Source organism: Camelina sativa, chromosome 19 (genome assembly GCF_030686135.1).
Source record: "Camelina sativa cultivar CO46 ecotype springtype chromosome 19, ASM3068613v1".
Lineage (NCBI taxonomy): Eukaryota > Viridiplantae > Streptophyta > Magnoliopsida > Brassicales > Brassicaceae > Camelina > Camelina sativa.
Genome location: NC_141898.1, coordinates 14,968,009 through 14,982,609, shown reverse-complemented (window position 1 = coordinate 14,982,609; position 14,601 = coordinate 14,968,009). Strand labels below are relative to the sequence as shown.

Sequence of the window (14,601 nt, the reverse complement as noted above, 5' to 3'; positions counted from 1 at the left end):
GTTATATACAAGAGAATAAGAGTAGTGATAAGTTTTACTATCTCTCAAGTTTCTTTATACTTGTCTTTGTCTCCTCCCTTTATAAAGTTAGGGGGAGGAATTAAACAAGTTCGAAAAGATATTACATGGTATACACAATCTTTGATATATCTTGATCCCCCTAAAAATCAACGTGAACTAGAAGTTCAGAAAATTGTTCATTTATAAAATTTGGCAAATCAATTACCAAATGCGTTCATAGATACAAAAATGGTGACAAAGTCATATATCCCCGCTGCAAATGCACCATCAAGAGTTGAAATTCCTAGAGAGGAATTCAATGAAAGCAAAGCTAATGAACCTAAGGTTTAATAGAAACAGGGGAGTCCAATGGGCTCTAAAGATAAAAATCCCCGAAGAAAAAAAGAATATGGGAGATGAAAAGGTTCAAGAACAACTAAATAAAGAGAAAAGTCCTTAGGATGATACTGAAAAATATGATATTTCTGTTAACTATGCCCAAAATAGAATATTATGGCATAAATATGAAATGGATGATGATAATAGAATATTCTATTTTCTGTATCTAAATAGATAGATCATTCAAAAGATGATCCAGATCCAAGGTCCATATCAGAATGCCAACATAGGCCTGATTGGGAGAAATGGAAAAAGGCTATGCAACTTGAGTTGTTCTCCCTCAATAAAAGAAATGTATTTGAACTCTTGTCACTGTATCTAAAGATGTAAAAATTGTTGGTTGCAAGTGGGTATTTGTGCCAAAAAGAAATGAGAAAGATGAAATCACATGATATAAATCCCGACTTATTGCACAAGGTTTTTCTCAAAGACTTGGAGTTGATTATGAAGAAACATATTTTCCAGTCATGGATGCAATTATATTCAGGTACTTAATGTGTCTAACAGCTTCTAAGAATTTAGAAATGTACCTTATGGATGTAGTGACAACATATTTATATGGATTATTGGATAATGATATATACATGAAAATCCCATAAGGATTTAAGATTCCTGAGACATTAGACTCTAAGTCTAATGATATTTATGCGATCAAATTACAACGATCACTTTACAGATTAAAACAATCTGGGCGCATGTGGTATAATCGCTTAAGCGATACCTATTGAAGAAAGGATATATTAATAATGAAATATATCCATGCGTCTTTATAAATAAATGTCTATTGGGATTTGTGATCATTGCTATATATGTTGATGTTCTAAATATAATTGGAACTCGAAAGGAGATTGATGATGCAAGAACTCATATGAAAGAAGAGTTTGAAACGAAAGATCTTGGAAAGACTAAATTTTGTCTTGGGCTCCAAATAGAACATTTCCAAGATGGAATATTTGTGCATCAATTAAATTGTACGATTTTTTTTAAAGCGCTTTAAAATGGACAAAACGACTCTTTTAGTTACTCCAATGGTTAATAGATCTTTGAATTTTGAAAATGATCCATGCAGACCTTGTGAGAATGATGAGAAAATTTTTGGTCCCGATGTACTTTATATGAGTCTTATCGATGGACTCATGTACCTTGCAAATTGCACTAGACCAGATATTGCATTCGCTACTAATCTACTTGCAAGATATAACTCATCCCCTACTAGTCGGCATTGGAATGGGATAAAACATATTATTTGTTATCTTCAATGTACGATATACTTGGGATTATTTTATCCTAGAAACACTTCGGTTGGTCGAGTTGGTTTTGCAGATGTAGGATATGTTTTCACAATTGGAAGAACTACAATCTCATGGAGCTCACAGAAACAGACTTTGGTTGTCACTTCCTCAAATCATGCAGAAACAATTGATTTTCATGAAGCATCGAGGGAATGTGTATGGCTCAGATCAATGACTAACCACATACAAGAATCAAGTGGAATAGTCACCAGTAAAGAGCCAACAACATTATTCGAAGACAATACTGCTTGTGTCGCCCAAATCAAAGAAGGTTACATCAAGAGCGACATAATAAAGTATATACCTCCAAGATTTTTCTCATACACTCAAAAACTCGAAAAAAATAAGAAAGTTGATATCCAATATATCCGCTGAAGTGACAATGCAGCATATCTATTTACAAAGGCACTTCCTACTTCAACATTCAGAAAGCATAGTCAGAATATTGGAATGCGGCATCTACGAGATCTGTGAAGTTTTTTCGAGGGGATTTTATACTACTGTACACATTTTCCATTTATCATGGTTTTTATCCACTGGGTTTTTCTATGATGAGATTTTTAATGAGGCAGTGTGTAACTCATTAGTGGTGATGGATACTCAAGGGGAGGGGGGGGTTTATAAAATTAGTGTGAGTATCCATCAGAACAAGTGTCCCTCCTCATGCAATCCATCACAACAAATGTCTTCCCTCATGTATTGCATGTAACACTTGTTCACCAATTGTCACCAACCTCTCTATACTTATCTTTGTCTCCTCCCTCTATAAATAGGAGTTATGTACAAAAGAATAAGAGTAGTGATAAGTCTTATTATCTTTCTAAGTTTCTCTCTAAATCTCTTCTCCTTTGATTTTTCTCATAATAGACATTTTGTTATCTCCAAGCTTATAATATAGTTCACAACAGTATAGATTTTCTTACTTTTCAACAACTAATTTTTATACATAAAATTTTATGCACATTAAACAAAGAAAATAGTATGTATATCAATATATTATTCAGCAAAACAAAACAAATCTAAAAAAAATATATATATTATTGTAATTAAATTAAAACTTTAAATTAAATGTTATAAATTTTAAGTTTTAAGTATACAAAAATTAAGGCAAACGTATTTCCGCGGTACCGCGGATCTAATTGTAGGATTTCTATTAGTGTATTTGATGTCATTATGTCAAGACCTTGAGGCAAAATGAAGAATCGCTGGTTTGAGAACACATTGTATCAACATGACGTATGAATCATAGAACTCCTACTATTATTGCGAGCTTTTGTGCACTCAATTCTTTTTAGTGAGACTTTGGTTGTGCTTAAAGTGATGGAATATCATTTGTCAATTGGATTTTCAGAGATGAAGAATCTATTAGTTTCATATGTTATGGAAATTGGAATAACCTTTGTCTCTGTTGGGTTTAATCTTTGTAGTGCAACTTGTTCTCCAGATTTCATTGTTATAAATGCTTTATCATCCTTGTTCAATTCCTCTGTTGGTGGATGCTAGCTTTGTTTACAAGTTCTATAAAATATCGTTTGCCCAAATAAAAAGAACTCCTACAATTATTATTCCCCAAAGTTTGAATTCCAATTCAGTTTACCGTTAGCCAATCTAATCTATAAAAATATAATAATTTATCCTCATATTTTTTTTTTCTTTTTAATATAAAAAGTTTTACCACTCAATTATGATCTCTAAACTGACACTAATTATCGAATAGTACATTCACCGGATTTTATTTTATATTGGACCTAAAATATAGTACTATTTCGAAAAATGTTCATTTGAAATATGAGAAAATGTTGTAAAAAGCATCAACTTTATAAAAGTGGTGGAAAAAACATCAAGTTTGTATGTGTTGAAATAAAGTTTTAATTTTGATTGACTTTACAGTTTAATCGTAAACTTTGCCAAATACTAATTTTGATTGACTTTAGAGTTTAATCGTAAACTTTGCCAAATAAGGCACCTCGTATAGTTTTGTATTTTTTTTTAAATTTAAAAAGATGGAATTTGAACCCCTTACCTCTAAGGAGAAATAAACAAGAGATCACCACCTGAACTAAAGTGTTTTATCACCATTAACACACAAATAAGTATATTTATATCTATTGTGTGTTGCCTTGAGTCTTCTTTTCCTACACTAGGAAGCCATCATATTCCCCTTCAGAATTACCCCAGCCAAATCTAAAATTCAGTAATGATAACTCCGGATGTCGTGACAGTCCATGGTACTTGAGCTCTCTCTCTCCTCACCGCTGGTAATAACCACGGTGGTTTCGTATTGAAGCTCTTGTCTCACAGACATGTGAAGGAGATATTTAATCAACTCCCTTTGTCCTATAAAATTCTAATTTGCAAATTCTTTAGCAAGTGTGTTTTTAATCGTTATGGTTTCTTTAATTTGCTTAACTTTTATTGTCGAACTCTGGCAAAATTCTCAATGGAGAATACGTGGGAAAGTTGAAGAACAAACTCAGGGACACACAATAGGTATAAATATATGTGTTCGTGTATAAATGATAACAAAACACTTTAGCCTAACTGGTGATCTCATGTTGGAGACGTCGTTTTATGATGTAACAGAATCTCCTAACAGAAATTTAATCATGTTAACTTATTCCACTAGATGATTTAACGATGTGTCTCATTTGCGGTAGTCAATGAAAGTTTACTATTAAACTGGAAAATCAATCAAAATTAGAACTTTATTTCAACATATACAAAGTTATTGTTTTATCACCACTTTTGCAAGTTCACGATTTTTATGATATTTTTCCTTTGAAATATGAATCGTTCTCTTAAATTTGAACCACGACATACATACTTTACGACTATTAAACCTTATGCTCATAGTTAAAATATTGAAGTCAACCTTGTTAAATTTAAATGAATCTTTAAAGTAAATTTGAAGAATTGAATAAAATTGTAATTTACAACGAATTCTATCCAAATGTGAGCATAAAACATAGGAATTGGTTCTTCAGAATTTCTGTTTAGTTTTCTATTAAATTTCTTTCAAATGATATTATTATCAGTTAACACCATTCTACTATTGAATAAGATCAATATGTAACAAAAATAGAAAATCAATCAATTGAAATAACATCATAATTTGTTTTGTTTTTTTTTTTTGGACAAAACATCATAATTTTTTTTATAAAATACAAAATAATTTGGTTTTACTTACCTAAATTATTTTTCTCTTCTATGTATAAATTAGTGTTTTTTTTTAATATTTTTACACAAAAAAATATATAAAAACATACATGTTTAGAGAGAATGAGTGGGTAAGTCATCTTTTTGGTCTAAAAATGTTGGAAAGCATTAGCCTCATCTCCTGCAACTTCTCTCGTCTTCCTCCTCTTCTTAAACCCTCCACACGACCTCAAACTTTAACACAATCCCCAAACCTCCTTCTTCTGCATTCAAAAGCTTCTTCACCATTTCCAAAATCTTACAGAATTGCCCTTTTCTCAAAATACGAGAGGAAAGACACATTCTTCCATGTCTGCAAAAGCTCTTTAAACAACCCAGAACCAGAGAAAACTCAAATCCAAGATGAAGGAAGGGATTGGTCAAGCTCAATTTTGCTTTTTGCGCTTTGGGGTGCGCTTTTGTACTATTGCTTCAATCTCGCACCTGATCAGACACCGGTACGCATCTAAAGCCTAAGCCTTTTAGTGTGATAGATTGGTGGAAACCTTAAGATTGACCTCTTAGATTTGATCAATTGTGATTTTATTTTTTTTTTGCAGACGCAAGACTTGTACTTTTTGAAAAAGCTCTTGAATTTGAAGAGTGATGATGGTTTTAGAATGAATCAGATCCTTGTTGGGTTATGGTACATCATGGGTTTGTGGCCTTTGGTATATGGCATGCTTTTGCTTCCCACTGGTCGAAGGTATCATTACTTTTATGGCTTCTTCCTTTACCCTCTTTAGAGAGTTAAGTAAGTAGAACACTATAAGCTGAAATCAAAATAGAGAAAAACTGGTAGTGTTGAGTTCTCTGATACCATATTAGAGATTGTTCAGTGAAACGTTCTCATCAACTCTCATATTAGTGTTATATTCAATCTATTATACATGTATACTCGTTGATAGATGCCTTTGTTCGACAGTAAAACCCCGGCTTGGCCTTTTGTTGTGCTTTCGTTTTTCGGTGGTGTGTACGCTTTGTTACCTTATTTTGCCCTGTGGAATCCTCCTGCTCCTCCTGTTTCAGAGACTGAGCTGAGAAAATGGCCTTTGAATATTCTGGAATCAAAAATAACTGCTGGGGTAAAAAGATCTCCCTCTTTTTGTAATCTTGATTCATGTCTCCCGCCTTTGGTTTTCATTACTGAGAGTTGACACAGTTATGCATCAGGTAACTCTTGTTGCAGGACTAGGTATAATTCTTTATTCAGTAGTTGGTAATGCTGGTGACTGGACAGAGTTCTATCAGTACTTTCGAGAGAGCAAATTCGTAAGTTCGATATGCTCATTCTTTTCCGGAAATGCAAATCATCTCTTTGCTCATATTTGACATAACAGGACTTAACCTTTTAAGATGCAGATTCATGTTACCAGTCTTGATTTCTGTTTACTGTCTGCATTTGCTCCGTTTTGGGTTTACAATGACATGACCAGCAGAAAATGGTGAGTTCTATATAAAGCTGTTTACCGTGTTTACTCAAGACCCTTGTCTTTTTTATGAACATACACTGCTTCTTTTTCAGGTTTGATAAAGGCAGCTGGCTTTTACCGGTATCAGTGGTGCCATTCTTGGGACCCTCTTTGTATCTTCTCCTACGACCACCAGTATCAGAGACGACAGCTCCTAAAGAATCTCCATCATCTGACCCAAATCAATAGCAACATCAACGCTCTGCTTTCACTCGATGACAAGAAAATTGTCACGGAGTTTCCAAAAGCCGAGGAAGGTTTCTCAGAGACAATCAAAAATCTGATTCATGAAGGCCGATGATAACAAGATTGATGAAGATGGAAATCACCAGTGCTACAAATGTATTCTAGAAGAGGGAAATGTAATTCTGGATCATCAGAACAAACTACTTCAGCTCCTTAAGAATAGATTCAGTACTAGAGTGATTTACTTTCTTCTAGTGCTTCATTACCGATGCAAATGTAATCAGATCAACATTTGATTAAAAAGAGAAAACATGTTTATTGTAGATATAACGAGATGTGGAAATTCAAACTGAAATATATGGAGTTTGTCACAAAGTCAAAGAAAATTGTTTAGGCATACAACTTGCTGAGTTCATCTTTGAATTTGGCCTTAATTTGCTCCCTCTTTATCTTGAGAGCAGCTGTGACTAATCCTGACTCGGGTGTCCACGGCTCCGACAGCAACTTGATCTTTGCTGGAAGTTCAAACTTTTCGAGTTTTGCCGCTTTTCCTGCCTGGAATTGTAACAGTTTGGAATACATATATTACCAGATGTAAGTATGTAAAACCTGAGACGGCTATTGGAAATACAAACCTTGGTAAGAGACTGTTGAACCTCCTTGACTGCATCACCGTTCTCGCATAGCTCAGCGAAGTCACTGTGTTTAACTCCGGCTTCCTCTGCCCATTTCTCTAATGCTCCGTGTGATACAACGACAAGAGCTACACAGTAGCTGTTCATTGGGTCAGCATGTACCATGATGTTATCGACGTAATTGCTTGAACCCAAAGCTGCCTCCACCTGTGAATCACACAATTTAGACAATGAAAAGGCATGAGGGGATAATAGTATCATACCATCCTCATTTCTCCATGTAGAACTAAAGTTTTATGGACATACCTTTCCGAGAGATACATATTCCCCGTGTTGAAGTTTAACAATATCTTTCTTTCTGTCAATAACTTCAAGACATCCATCAGGGTGGAATCTCCCAATATCTCCAGTGTAAAACCACCTCGTGCCCTTCTCGTCAACCTGAATTTGTCATGTTGACCCTCAGAAATCTATTTAGCAAGTGGGTAAACTAAGCTCCCAGGATATGCAACACAGTGCTTTACCTTGTAAACCTCATCGGTTTTTCCTTGATTGTTGAAGTAACCTGCTGTTACACTGTTACCACCTACCACAATCTCCCCTCGAGGCATTGGTTTGTCTGAAATTCTGTAGCCACCTTCTTCCCAAGAAACAAGCTGCAAGATGAAATCTCCTCTCGTGATTACAAAAATTTACAAATTGTCAACATGTTGTGTTTGATTAAAGATTGTCTGCAAACCTTAATATAGCCGCATGGAAGTGGAGGTCCTACACGGCCAACAGAAGGGTCGTCCCACTCAGAAAACGTAGCTCCAGCACACGTTTCAGTCAATCCATATCCTTGACCGATGGGAGCCCTAACAGAAAACAATGCGCAGTCACAATCAGAAAAAATCTAAGCCCAAGCATTATGAAGTTGCTATGAAGAATACAGACAAGTACAACCATACCAACGTCACCAATGATGTGAACACAAATCCAAACGATTTCAATGGCATTTTCCTAAGTTAACATGGGACAAGACTCGTATGCAAATGTCAAAAGTGAGACTACAGAGGATTCTCTTACCCCATACAGATATTGATGAAGCGTTGCGAATCAGGAGATAGAGGAGCCCCTCCACAGAGCATAAACCGGATGTGTCCTCCAAGCACAGCACGTACTTTCTTAAAGATTAGAGTATCCCACAACATTTTCTCCAGACCCCAGGCACCAAACCAGCTTCCATCCACAGCTGCTAACCGGCGCTTGTATGCCAAGTCAAAAAGGGTCTTCGCCATCCCTCCCTTTTCCTCAACCTAGATTATTACGTACAGAAATAAACTGATATAGTAACTCCAAAAATACACACAACATTATTGTCGCTAAGATGGTACCTTTTTCAGAACTCCATCACGGACACGATCAAGAATAGCAGGAACTGCAGTCATGATAGTTGGATTTAGAGCTGAAACATCTCCTTTAGTTCCTTTCTTAATTTTATTAGAAGTGTCAGTTAAAGTCATTGCTGAGCCATAACCGATGGCACAACCTGAGGTAAAGACCACAATCTGAAGAAAAAAAAAACCATGATTTGGTAGGAAAGAGCAAGACAATAAGGTAGTACTTAAAAAGAGAGAGAGCACAGTAACAGACCTCAGCTTCCAGCTCAAACACATGAGCCAGAGGTAAGTAAGCAATATATGTGTCATTCCTATCCAGTTTTGGAATAACCTTCATAACTCCTGCAGCAGTTGCGACAAGATTCCCGTGGGTAATCATAACTCCCTGAGTGAATACGCACAATGGAAGGTTAGGATAAACTGCAGTGATAGATTTGCTAAACGAAAATATAATATGGTTTCCCGTATCAAGAATTCAGGCAAACAAAAACACATAACAAAGAGAAAGGAAACAGTCCAACACACACACCTTTGGTAGGCCGGTACTACCACTGGTAAACATTATAACAGCAACTCCATTCTTCGAAGGTAAGATCGGTTGAACAGGAGTCTTCTGCCCCAGTTTCTCAACTTCAGAGATCGACGAAACAGTTATGTCATCCATATTATTGAATTCACTAGGATCAACATCTACTCCATCTTCTTCAATGTAAATAATGTTCTTTACAGTCTTCAAGCTTGATTGTATCCCACACAACTTTTTAAGTTGTTTTGAGTCGCATATTAGAGTCGACACTCGTGTCTGTCAACAATACAAAACTCTATATTCAGAGATCCAGCAACAGTAATCAAAAAACATAAGACATCAAAAACTTCTCTACCAACCTCATTAAGTGAGTAAATCAAAGCCTCTTCTCCTAAAGAAGCATAGATTGTAACAACGGTTATGCTCTGCCTGAAACATCCCTGAAATTTATAACCAACCTTATCAAACAAATTCAAGCAAAAAACCAACAAAACAAACTGCAAACCATTAGCTAAAATGAACGAACCTGAAACGCGATAAACCACTCTGCACGAGTATCCGAAAAGATAGCAACACGAGTATCAACATTATGTCCAACATTAACCAACCCGGCCGCAAAGTTACAAACACGATCAAAGACCTCTGCATAAGTTTGCCACTTGTACTCTCCCAAATGAAGCTTCTCAAACTTCCTGCCGTCACTAGCCGTAACAAACTCTTTACCAATAAACTCTCTAGTCCCAAGCAACCGATCTCTCGAATACTTTTTACAAGACTGCTCAAACAAAGCAGAGATAGTTGTAGCTCCTTCCCAAGGAACAGTAACCAAATCAGGAGCACTAGCATGACGCATCGTGTAACCTTCCTCGCCACCTAATTTGATCGGAACACCTCTCTTTTTCCCCTTTTTGCTTCCGTTCAACACAACGGAGAGTAACACAGGTACAAGTAAAGCAACGACTCCACCTCCTATGATCCCATAGACTCCAAATTTACTCAGTGAACCCATTGGATTCACCCCAGAATCTTCCATAAGAGAGGAAAGCTACAACAACGGATCCGATGATCGATCCGAGCAAAACAGAATCCAAAGCTAAGGAATCGAAAAGGTGTGGGAATTGTGGGTTACCTACGAATGGGATCGAGGGATCAGTGAAAGGAAGTTTCTTGATGAGTTCTTCGAATCGTATTCCAAAAAAAGAAAGTGAAAGTTAAAACCTTTTTCGCTGTTTGAAAACTTCTGAACAATCCGAAGCTTGTGGACTCTGTCTTTTATTCGAGCAGCCGTGGTTTAGAGAGGAATGATTCGTCGGTACGGTGATGGACACGTGGCAGTTGGGTAATGGAGGGACACGTGGATATTTTTCTGTTTGGTTTTTTGTTGCCACGTTTACCTAAAATGCCGGGGAAGCTGCTTAAAAATTAATTAATTATATAATTAATATTAAACTAATTAAAGCAATTTATTCAGAATTTTAACAAAATTATTTATCTTCACTAGAAAACTCTAAAGAAGGTTGCTCAATTATTTAAATAATAATTTTTTAAATTTTGTTTATTAATTAACAAATTTTAATTATCTGAAATGTTAAAAAAATTATTTAAATCTTTATATTAATAGAAAACAAAAAATTTTTACAAACTTGAACCATCTGTTACACAAAGTGATTCTGAAATTCTGTATTCCCATAAAAGAAGATAAAATGATTGCAAGGTTTATCATTCACCATTATTAACCAGGTACAAACAGACTCAGATTGTGAAAACACAAATCTTTAGGTTCATAATCAAAAACATTGAATGAAAAAGCACTCCAGTGCCGAAGCAAAAGAGATCTCAACTCTAAAGACAAGGAGATGAGAAGCTTTAACAGGGAAGAACAAACAGAACAAGCACTTAAGATGACTTCAGAGAAAGATATTTTGATTTCTGAAGACTTCAAAGGTCACCCAATAACTAATCCCGATCTTCATCTGCATTACAAACACAAATGAAAAGTTTGAATTCTCCAAGTTATATAAGTGTGCAAACTCATTCAATCGACCAAAACAAGAAATGTAACACACCAAATTATGCCGCAAATAGGCATTTGAAAATGGTGATCAACGAATAGAGATTAACTTGAAACTAAAGAAGAAAGTCCTTCAACTTAAACATTTTTCAAAATCTTGGTAATATACCCACTAACTAAAGCTACACAATTCAACATTTTTGGTTCCTTTCAAAATCACATCTACTCTCTGTTTATCACATAATGTAATACTCTTACTTGCTAGTTGCAACCTATCTCCCTCTAGAACCAAAGAAACAATCAAAAGTATCTATCTTTCCATTTTCATTAAGGTCTTTATAACATTATGTTGTACACATTGTAAAGTTCACAACAATAGCCTAACAAAATGGATATGCCACGAGCTAGGCTGCACAAAGATAACGAAATGATATAGCCTAAAGTTTCTATTGCCAAAGATTTTCACAAAATCAACACAAAATTAAGCTGATAGCGCGAATATACCAAAGTAACGGCGCTCATTGGCAGCTCTAGCCTTAGCGAGCATCACATCGAGATCTTCCTTAAGCTTCACATCCCATTTGACGAGCTGGTTGGCGAACACAGCACCAAGTCCCATACCCACCACATGTTCCCACGGATCTAACAACATATATTTCAACATCCAATTCCACAGTTCATAAAAAAGGTTTGGAGTTAATCACATAAACCATTTCTTCAAAACAAACATATGCAAATCCTTCGACCATTCTGCAAAGTTTTTATATTTCTGTAATAATATAATTTTGTGAGCCAACAAATTGAGAATTTACCTTTGGGTGATTCTACTACATCCCTCTAAACATTCCCTGCAATTTTAACCTGCAACTGCAAGTTCCAAACCAATAATCGATTCCAATCATCTACATACAAAAAAAAAATCAAAGCTGATTGTAACAGGTAAACGTTCAACCTTTCTATCATTTAAAGTTAGGAGGATATGGTCCCAAAAGCTTACCAAAGGACAAACGAAGAAGAAGAAACATACCAAAGGAGGAAGTAAGAAGGGAGGTCCGGTGATTTCTCCAGGCCAGTGAGGCAGTGACCATCTCTCCAGCCCAAAACCTAAAAAAGAGCCAATCGATTTCAGCTCTCCAGAAAGACCACGAAGCTAGCTCGCCTGGCTTGAACAAGGGCGCAGGTGGTGGCTCCTTGTAGTCCTTGTCATTCTGAGCTGATGTTCCGATCGGTTGCCTCTCCGGAAACTTGTTTGCTCCGACTCTAACATCTTCTTCTTTGCCTTCCATCTCTCTCTTTAGAGCTATTTTTTAGGTTTTGGGGTTCCTCTGTGACTATCCAGATGACGATAACAAAGAATCAATTCATTTTCCAGTTTTCAGATGAATCGACTTTGATTCGCCTTTTAGATCAAGAGAGAGAAGATCAGGAAAGAAAGAAAGAAGAAAATAGAAAAGAAAAAATAATTCTTTTATATTTACGGATCAATGTACCAAAACGCGCCACGTAGCGTTGCTTAATGCGTTGCTCAATTCCTTCCAACATAATCGATTCTCTTCTTAATGGACCGAGAAATAATTTTTTTTATTATGTTTTTGGGCCCAAATACAAGAGAAACAATGAGAGAATTTCTCAGTCGAGATGGTCTAAGAGAATATCACTTTGTCAGATTTTATGGGTAAATATCATTTTATGGAGTAGGATTAATACCAAAATATCTCTTCCCTTTAATGTTGTTATAAGATGAACCATTTTTGAAAATAGTTAAGGTTTCATATGATATGATTGGTGAGATTATTCCAACTAAAATTCTGGCGGAAAATTCTATGAAAAGAAATCAGTGTTTGGCAATAGAGAGAGAGAAGCCATCTGGAGATAAGGAGAGAGAGTGAAAAAGAGAAGAGGTTTGGCGAGAGTGGAAGAAATAGATGTGTTGATTGTGAATACAAATATGGTGTTCGTCGGATGCAAAACACATAATGGAGATGGTGGTTGTCGGAACATATGGGTACAACGGCGATGACTGTAGATACAGAAATGGAGAAAGCAAATATCTGAAAATAATGAGAGAGAAAGTTTATGCGATTTTGGAAAAAACATGAATTATGTTTAAAACACATCATTTTAAAAAATATACAATGTTATTTTAAAAAATACAATATTTTATAAGAAAATACATGTTAACCATAACAACAACATATAGTATATGTAACGAAAACATATATCAAGAGATAATGAGAGAGATTAGAACAAAACTCATGAAAGTTTTTAAAAAAACATGTCCAACCACTGCCGTGAAAAAGGTTCTGTTCGGTGGTAGTGATTGTGGATACGTAACTAGTAGTGGTGAATTATGAAAAGCACAATATATATTACATATCTGGTGCTAATGGTGGTCATCGTTAGGTAAATGGTTATAGTGGTGGTGATTGTAGATACGGAGATGACGGTGGTGGGAATCATGGCATACGAAAGACATAGCAATAAAAAAATAAGAATCGCAATTTTGGAGGTTGGGGTGGTTGTGAAGGAGAGGAAGCCATCAATACTCCCGGAAGTCGAATGAGAGATACTGTTTTTGGATAAAAGATAATTAAATGGTAGAAAAAGATGACATAAGGGATACTCTAGTAATTTCATTTGTCCTCCTGTTCTCCAGTGCTATTTACTTAATTATTTTTGGTTTCTGTGGTATTTACTGCATATTCTATTGAATAATATGGAAACGCTGATTTTTCAAATCCAGTGGCAACTAAAATAGTTATCCCTAAAAAAACGTTATAACGATCAATATTCAAACGTTTCATTCTTTACCAATTGGGAAGATTCTGAATTACCAATAAACTCTTTGTAATGTTTTGAGAATGTGAAAAAAATTTAATTAGAATTTATACTCGTGCATTCACGGGATTTTAATTTAATATTTTTTCTGTTAAAAGGTATTCAATTTAAATTTAAGAAGAAAGAAAAGAGTTTACAGGGCGGGCCTCTATAATCTAGTTAGTAAGGAATGCTATAATACAGCTCATAGTTAAGAAAGAACCAGAAGTTGAACCAATAGTTGAAATCAAACCAGAAATACGGTTGGAATATTAAACCCAATTCAAACCACCTTCACTTATTGCCTTTGATTTCTCAGATTCCAAAAGTGAAACTGTTCACATTTCGCATCATGGATTAGGGTTTCTTGCTCTTACTACGCTTGATCTAGAGAACCAAAAATGAAGCAGGGATAAGAATAACACTTGATTCGTATCCTGGAAGCTTAACATTCTGTTCCATAGTAGAGTATCAATCTGTTGGAGGATCAGATCAGAGGTCTTGTAGTTGTTGCAGTGTAAACGGTGATTCCTCTCAGTCCACAGAGTATAGATCGTGGCCTGCCAAGCTAAGAAAAGGAGTTTCTTTGATGTATGAGACCCCATGTAAGTTGATAAGCTTTGTAAAGTTGATGACCAGGATCAGATAGGGGTGATGGAGCATCGGCGGGCTATAGTGCTCCATAG

The 14,601-nt window shown here is 35.6% G+C and overlaps 3 protein-coding genes across 4 annotated transcripts; 1 reads left to right on the top strand and 2 right to left on the bottom strand.

Annotated features, from left to right (window-relative positions):
- The first annotated feature begins 4,939 nt into the window (after window positions 1–4,939).
- LOC104766482 (uncharacterized) lies at window positions 4,940–6,919 on the top strand. 2 transcript variants are annotated; one of them, XM_010490385.3, is made up of 6 exons: window positions 4,940–5,344; window positions 5,447–5,592; window positions 5,812–5,971; window positions 6,060–6,158; window positions 6,249–6,331; window positions 6,412–6,919. In XM_010490385.3, the coding sequence occupies exons 1-6, from the start codon at window positions 4,958–4,960 to the stop codon at window positions 6,545–6,547; spliced, it is 1,011 nt and encodes a 336-aa protein (XP_010488687.2). In that variant the 5' UTR covers window positions 4,940–4,957; the 3' UTR covers window positions 6,548–6,919. The 2 variants fall into 2 exon arrangements, with proteins under 2 accessions (XP_010488687.2, XP_010488686.1); XM_010490384.3 differs by having other exon boundaries at window positions 4,966–5,344; window positions 6,243–6,331.
- LOC104766484 (long chain acyl-CoA synthetase 8) lies at window positions 6,814–10,394 on the bottom strand. Its single transcript, XM_010490387.3, has 12 exons — window positions 10,217–10,394; window positions 9,614–10,132; window positions 9,447–9,527; window positions 9,091–9,363; window positions 8,815–8,946; window positions 8,556–8,729; window positions 8,248–8,477; window positions 7,919–8,036; window positions 7,704–7,835; window positions 7,486–7,620; window positions 7,180–7,386; window positions 6,814–7,099 (listed from the first exon to the last, which is right to left on the bottom strand). Exons 2-12 carry the CDS (start codon window positions 10,118–10,120, stop codon window positions 6,935–6,937), a joined length of 2,154 nt encoding a protein of 717 aa, XP_010488689.2. The 5' UTR covers window positions 10,121–10,132; window positions 10,217–10,394; the 3' UTR covers window positions 6,814–6,934.
- Window positions 10,395–10,791: 397 nt separating this feature from the next.
- LOC104766481 (uncharacterized) lies at window positions 10,792–11,899 on the bottom strand. The gene is made up of 2 exons (XM_087501925.1): window positions 11,603–11,899; window positions 10,792–11,060 (listed from the first exon to the last, which is right to left on the bottom strand). Exons 1-2 carry the CDS (start codon window positions 11,760–11,762, stop codon window positions 11,044–11,046), a joined length of 177 nt encoding a protein of 58 aa, XP_087358051.1. The 5' UTR covers window positions 11,763–11,899; the 3' UTR covers window positions 10,792–11,043.
- Between the last annotated feature and the right edge of the window lie 2,702 nt (window positions 11,900–14,601).

Coding starts and splice junctions, on each gene's coding strand:
- LOC104766482 (XM_010490385.3), top strand. CDS start 4,958: ATGTTTAGAGAGAATGAGTGGGTAAGTCATCTTTTTGGTCTAAAAATG. Junction 5,345..5,446: donor TCGCACCTGATCAGACACCG/GTACGCATCTAA, acceptor TTTTTTTTGCAG/ACGCAAGACTTGTACTTTTT. Junction 5,593..5,811: donor TTGCTTCCCACTGGTCGAAG/GTATCATTACTT, acceptor TTTGTTCGACAG/TAAAACCCCGGCTTGGCCTT.
- LOC104766484 (XM_010490387.3), bottom strand. CDS start 10,120: ATGGAAGATTCTGGGGTGAATCCAATGGGTTCACTGAGTAAATTTGGA. Junction 8,037..8,247: donor TTCATCAATATCTGTATGGG/GTAAGAGAATCC, acceptor GTTTTCTGTTAG/GGCTCCCATCGGTCAAGGAT. Junction 7,387..7,485: donor AATATGTATCTCTCGGAAAG/GTATGTCCATAA, acceptor TGTGATTCACAG/GTGGAGGCAGCTTTGGGTTC.
- LOC104766481 (XM_087501925.1), bottom strand. CDS start 11,762: ATGTTGAAATATATGTTGTTAGATCCGTGGGAACATGTGGTGGGTATG.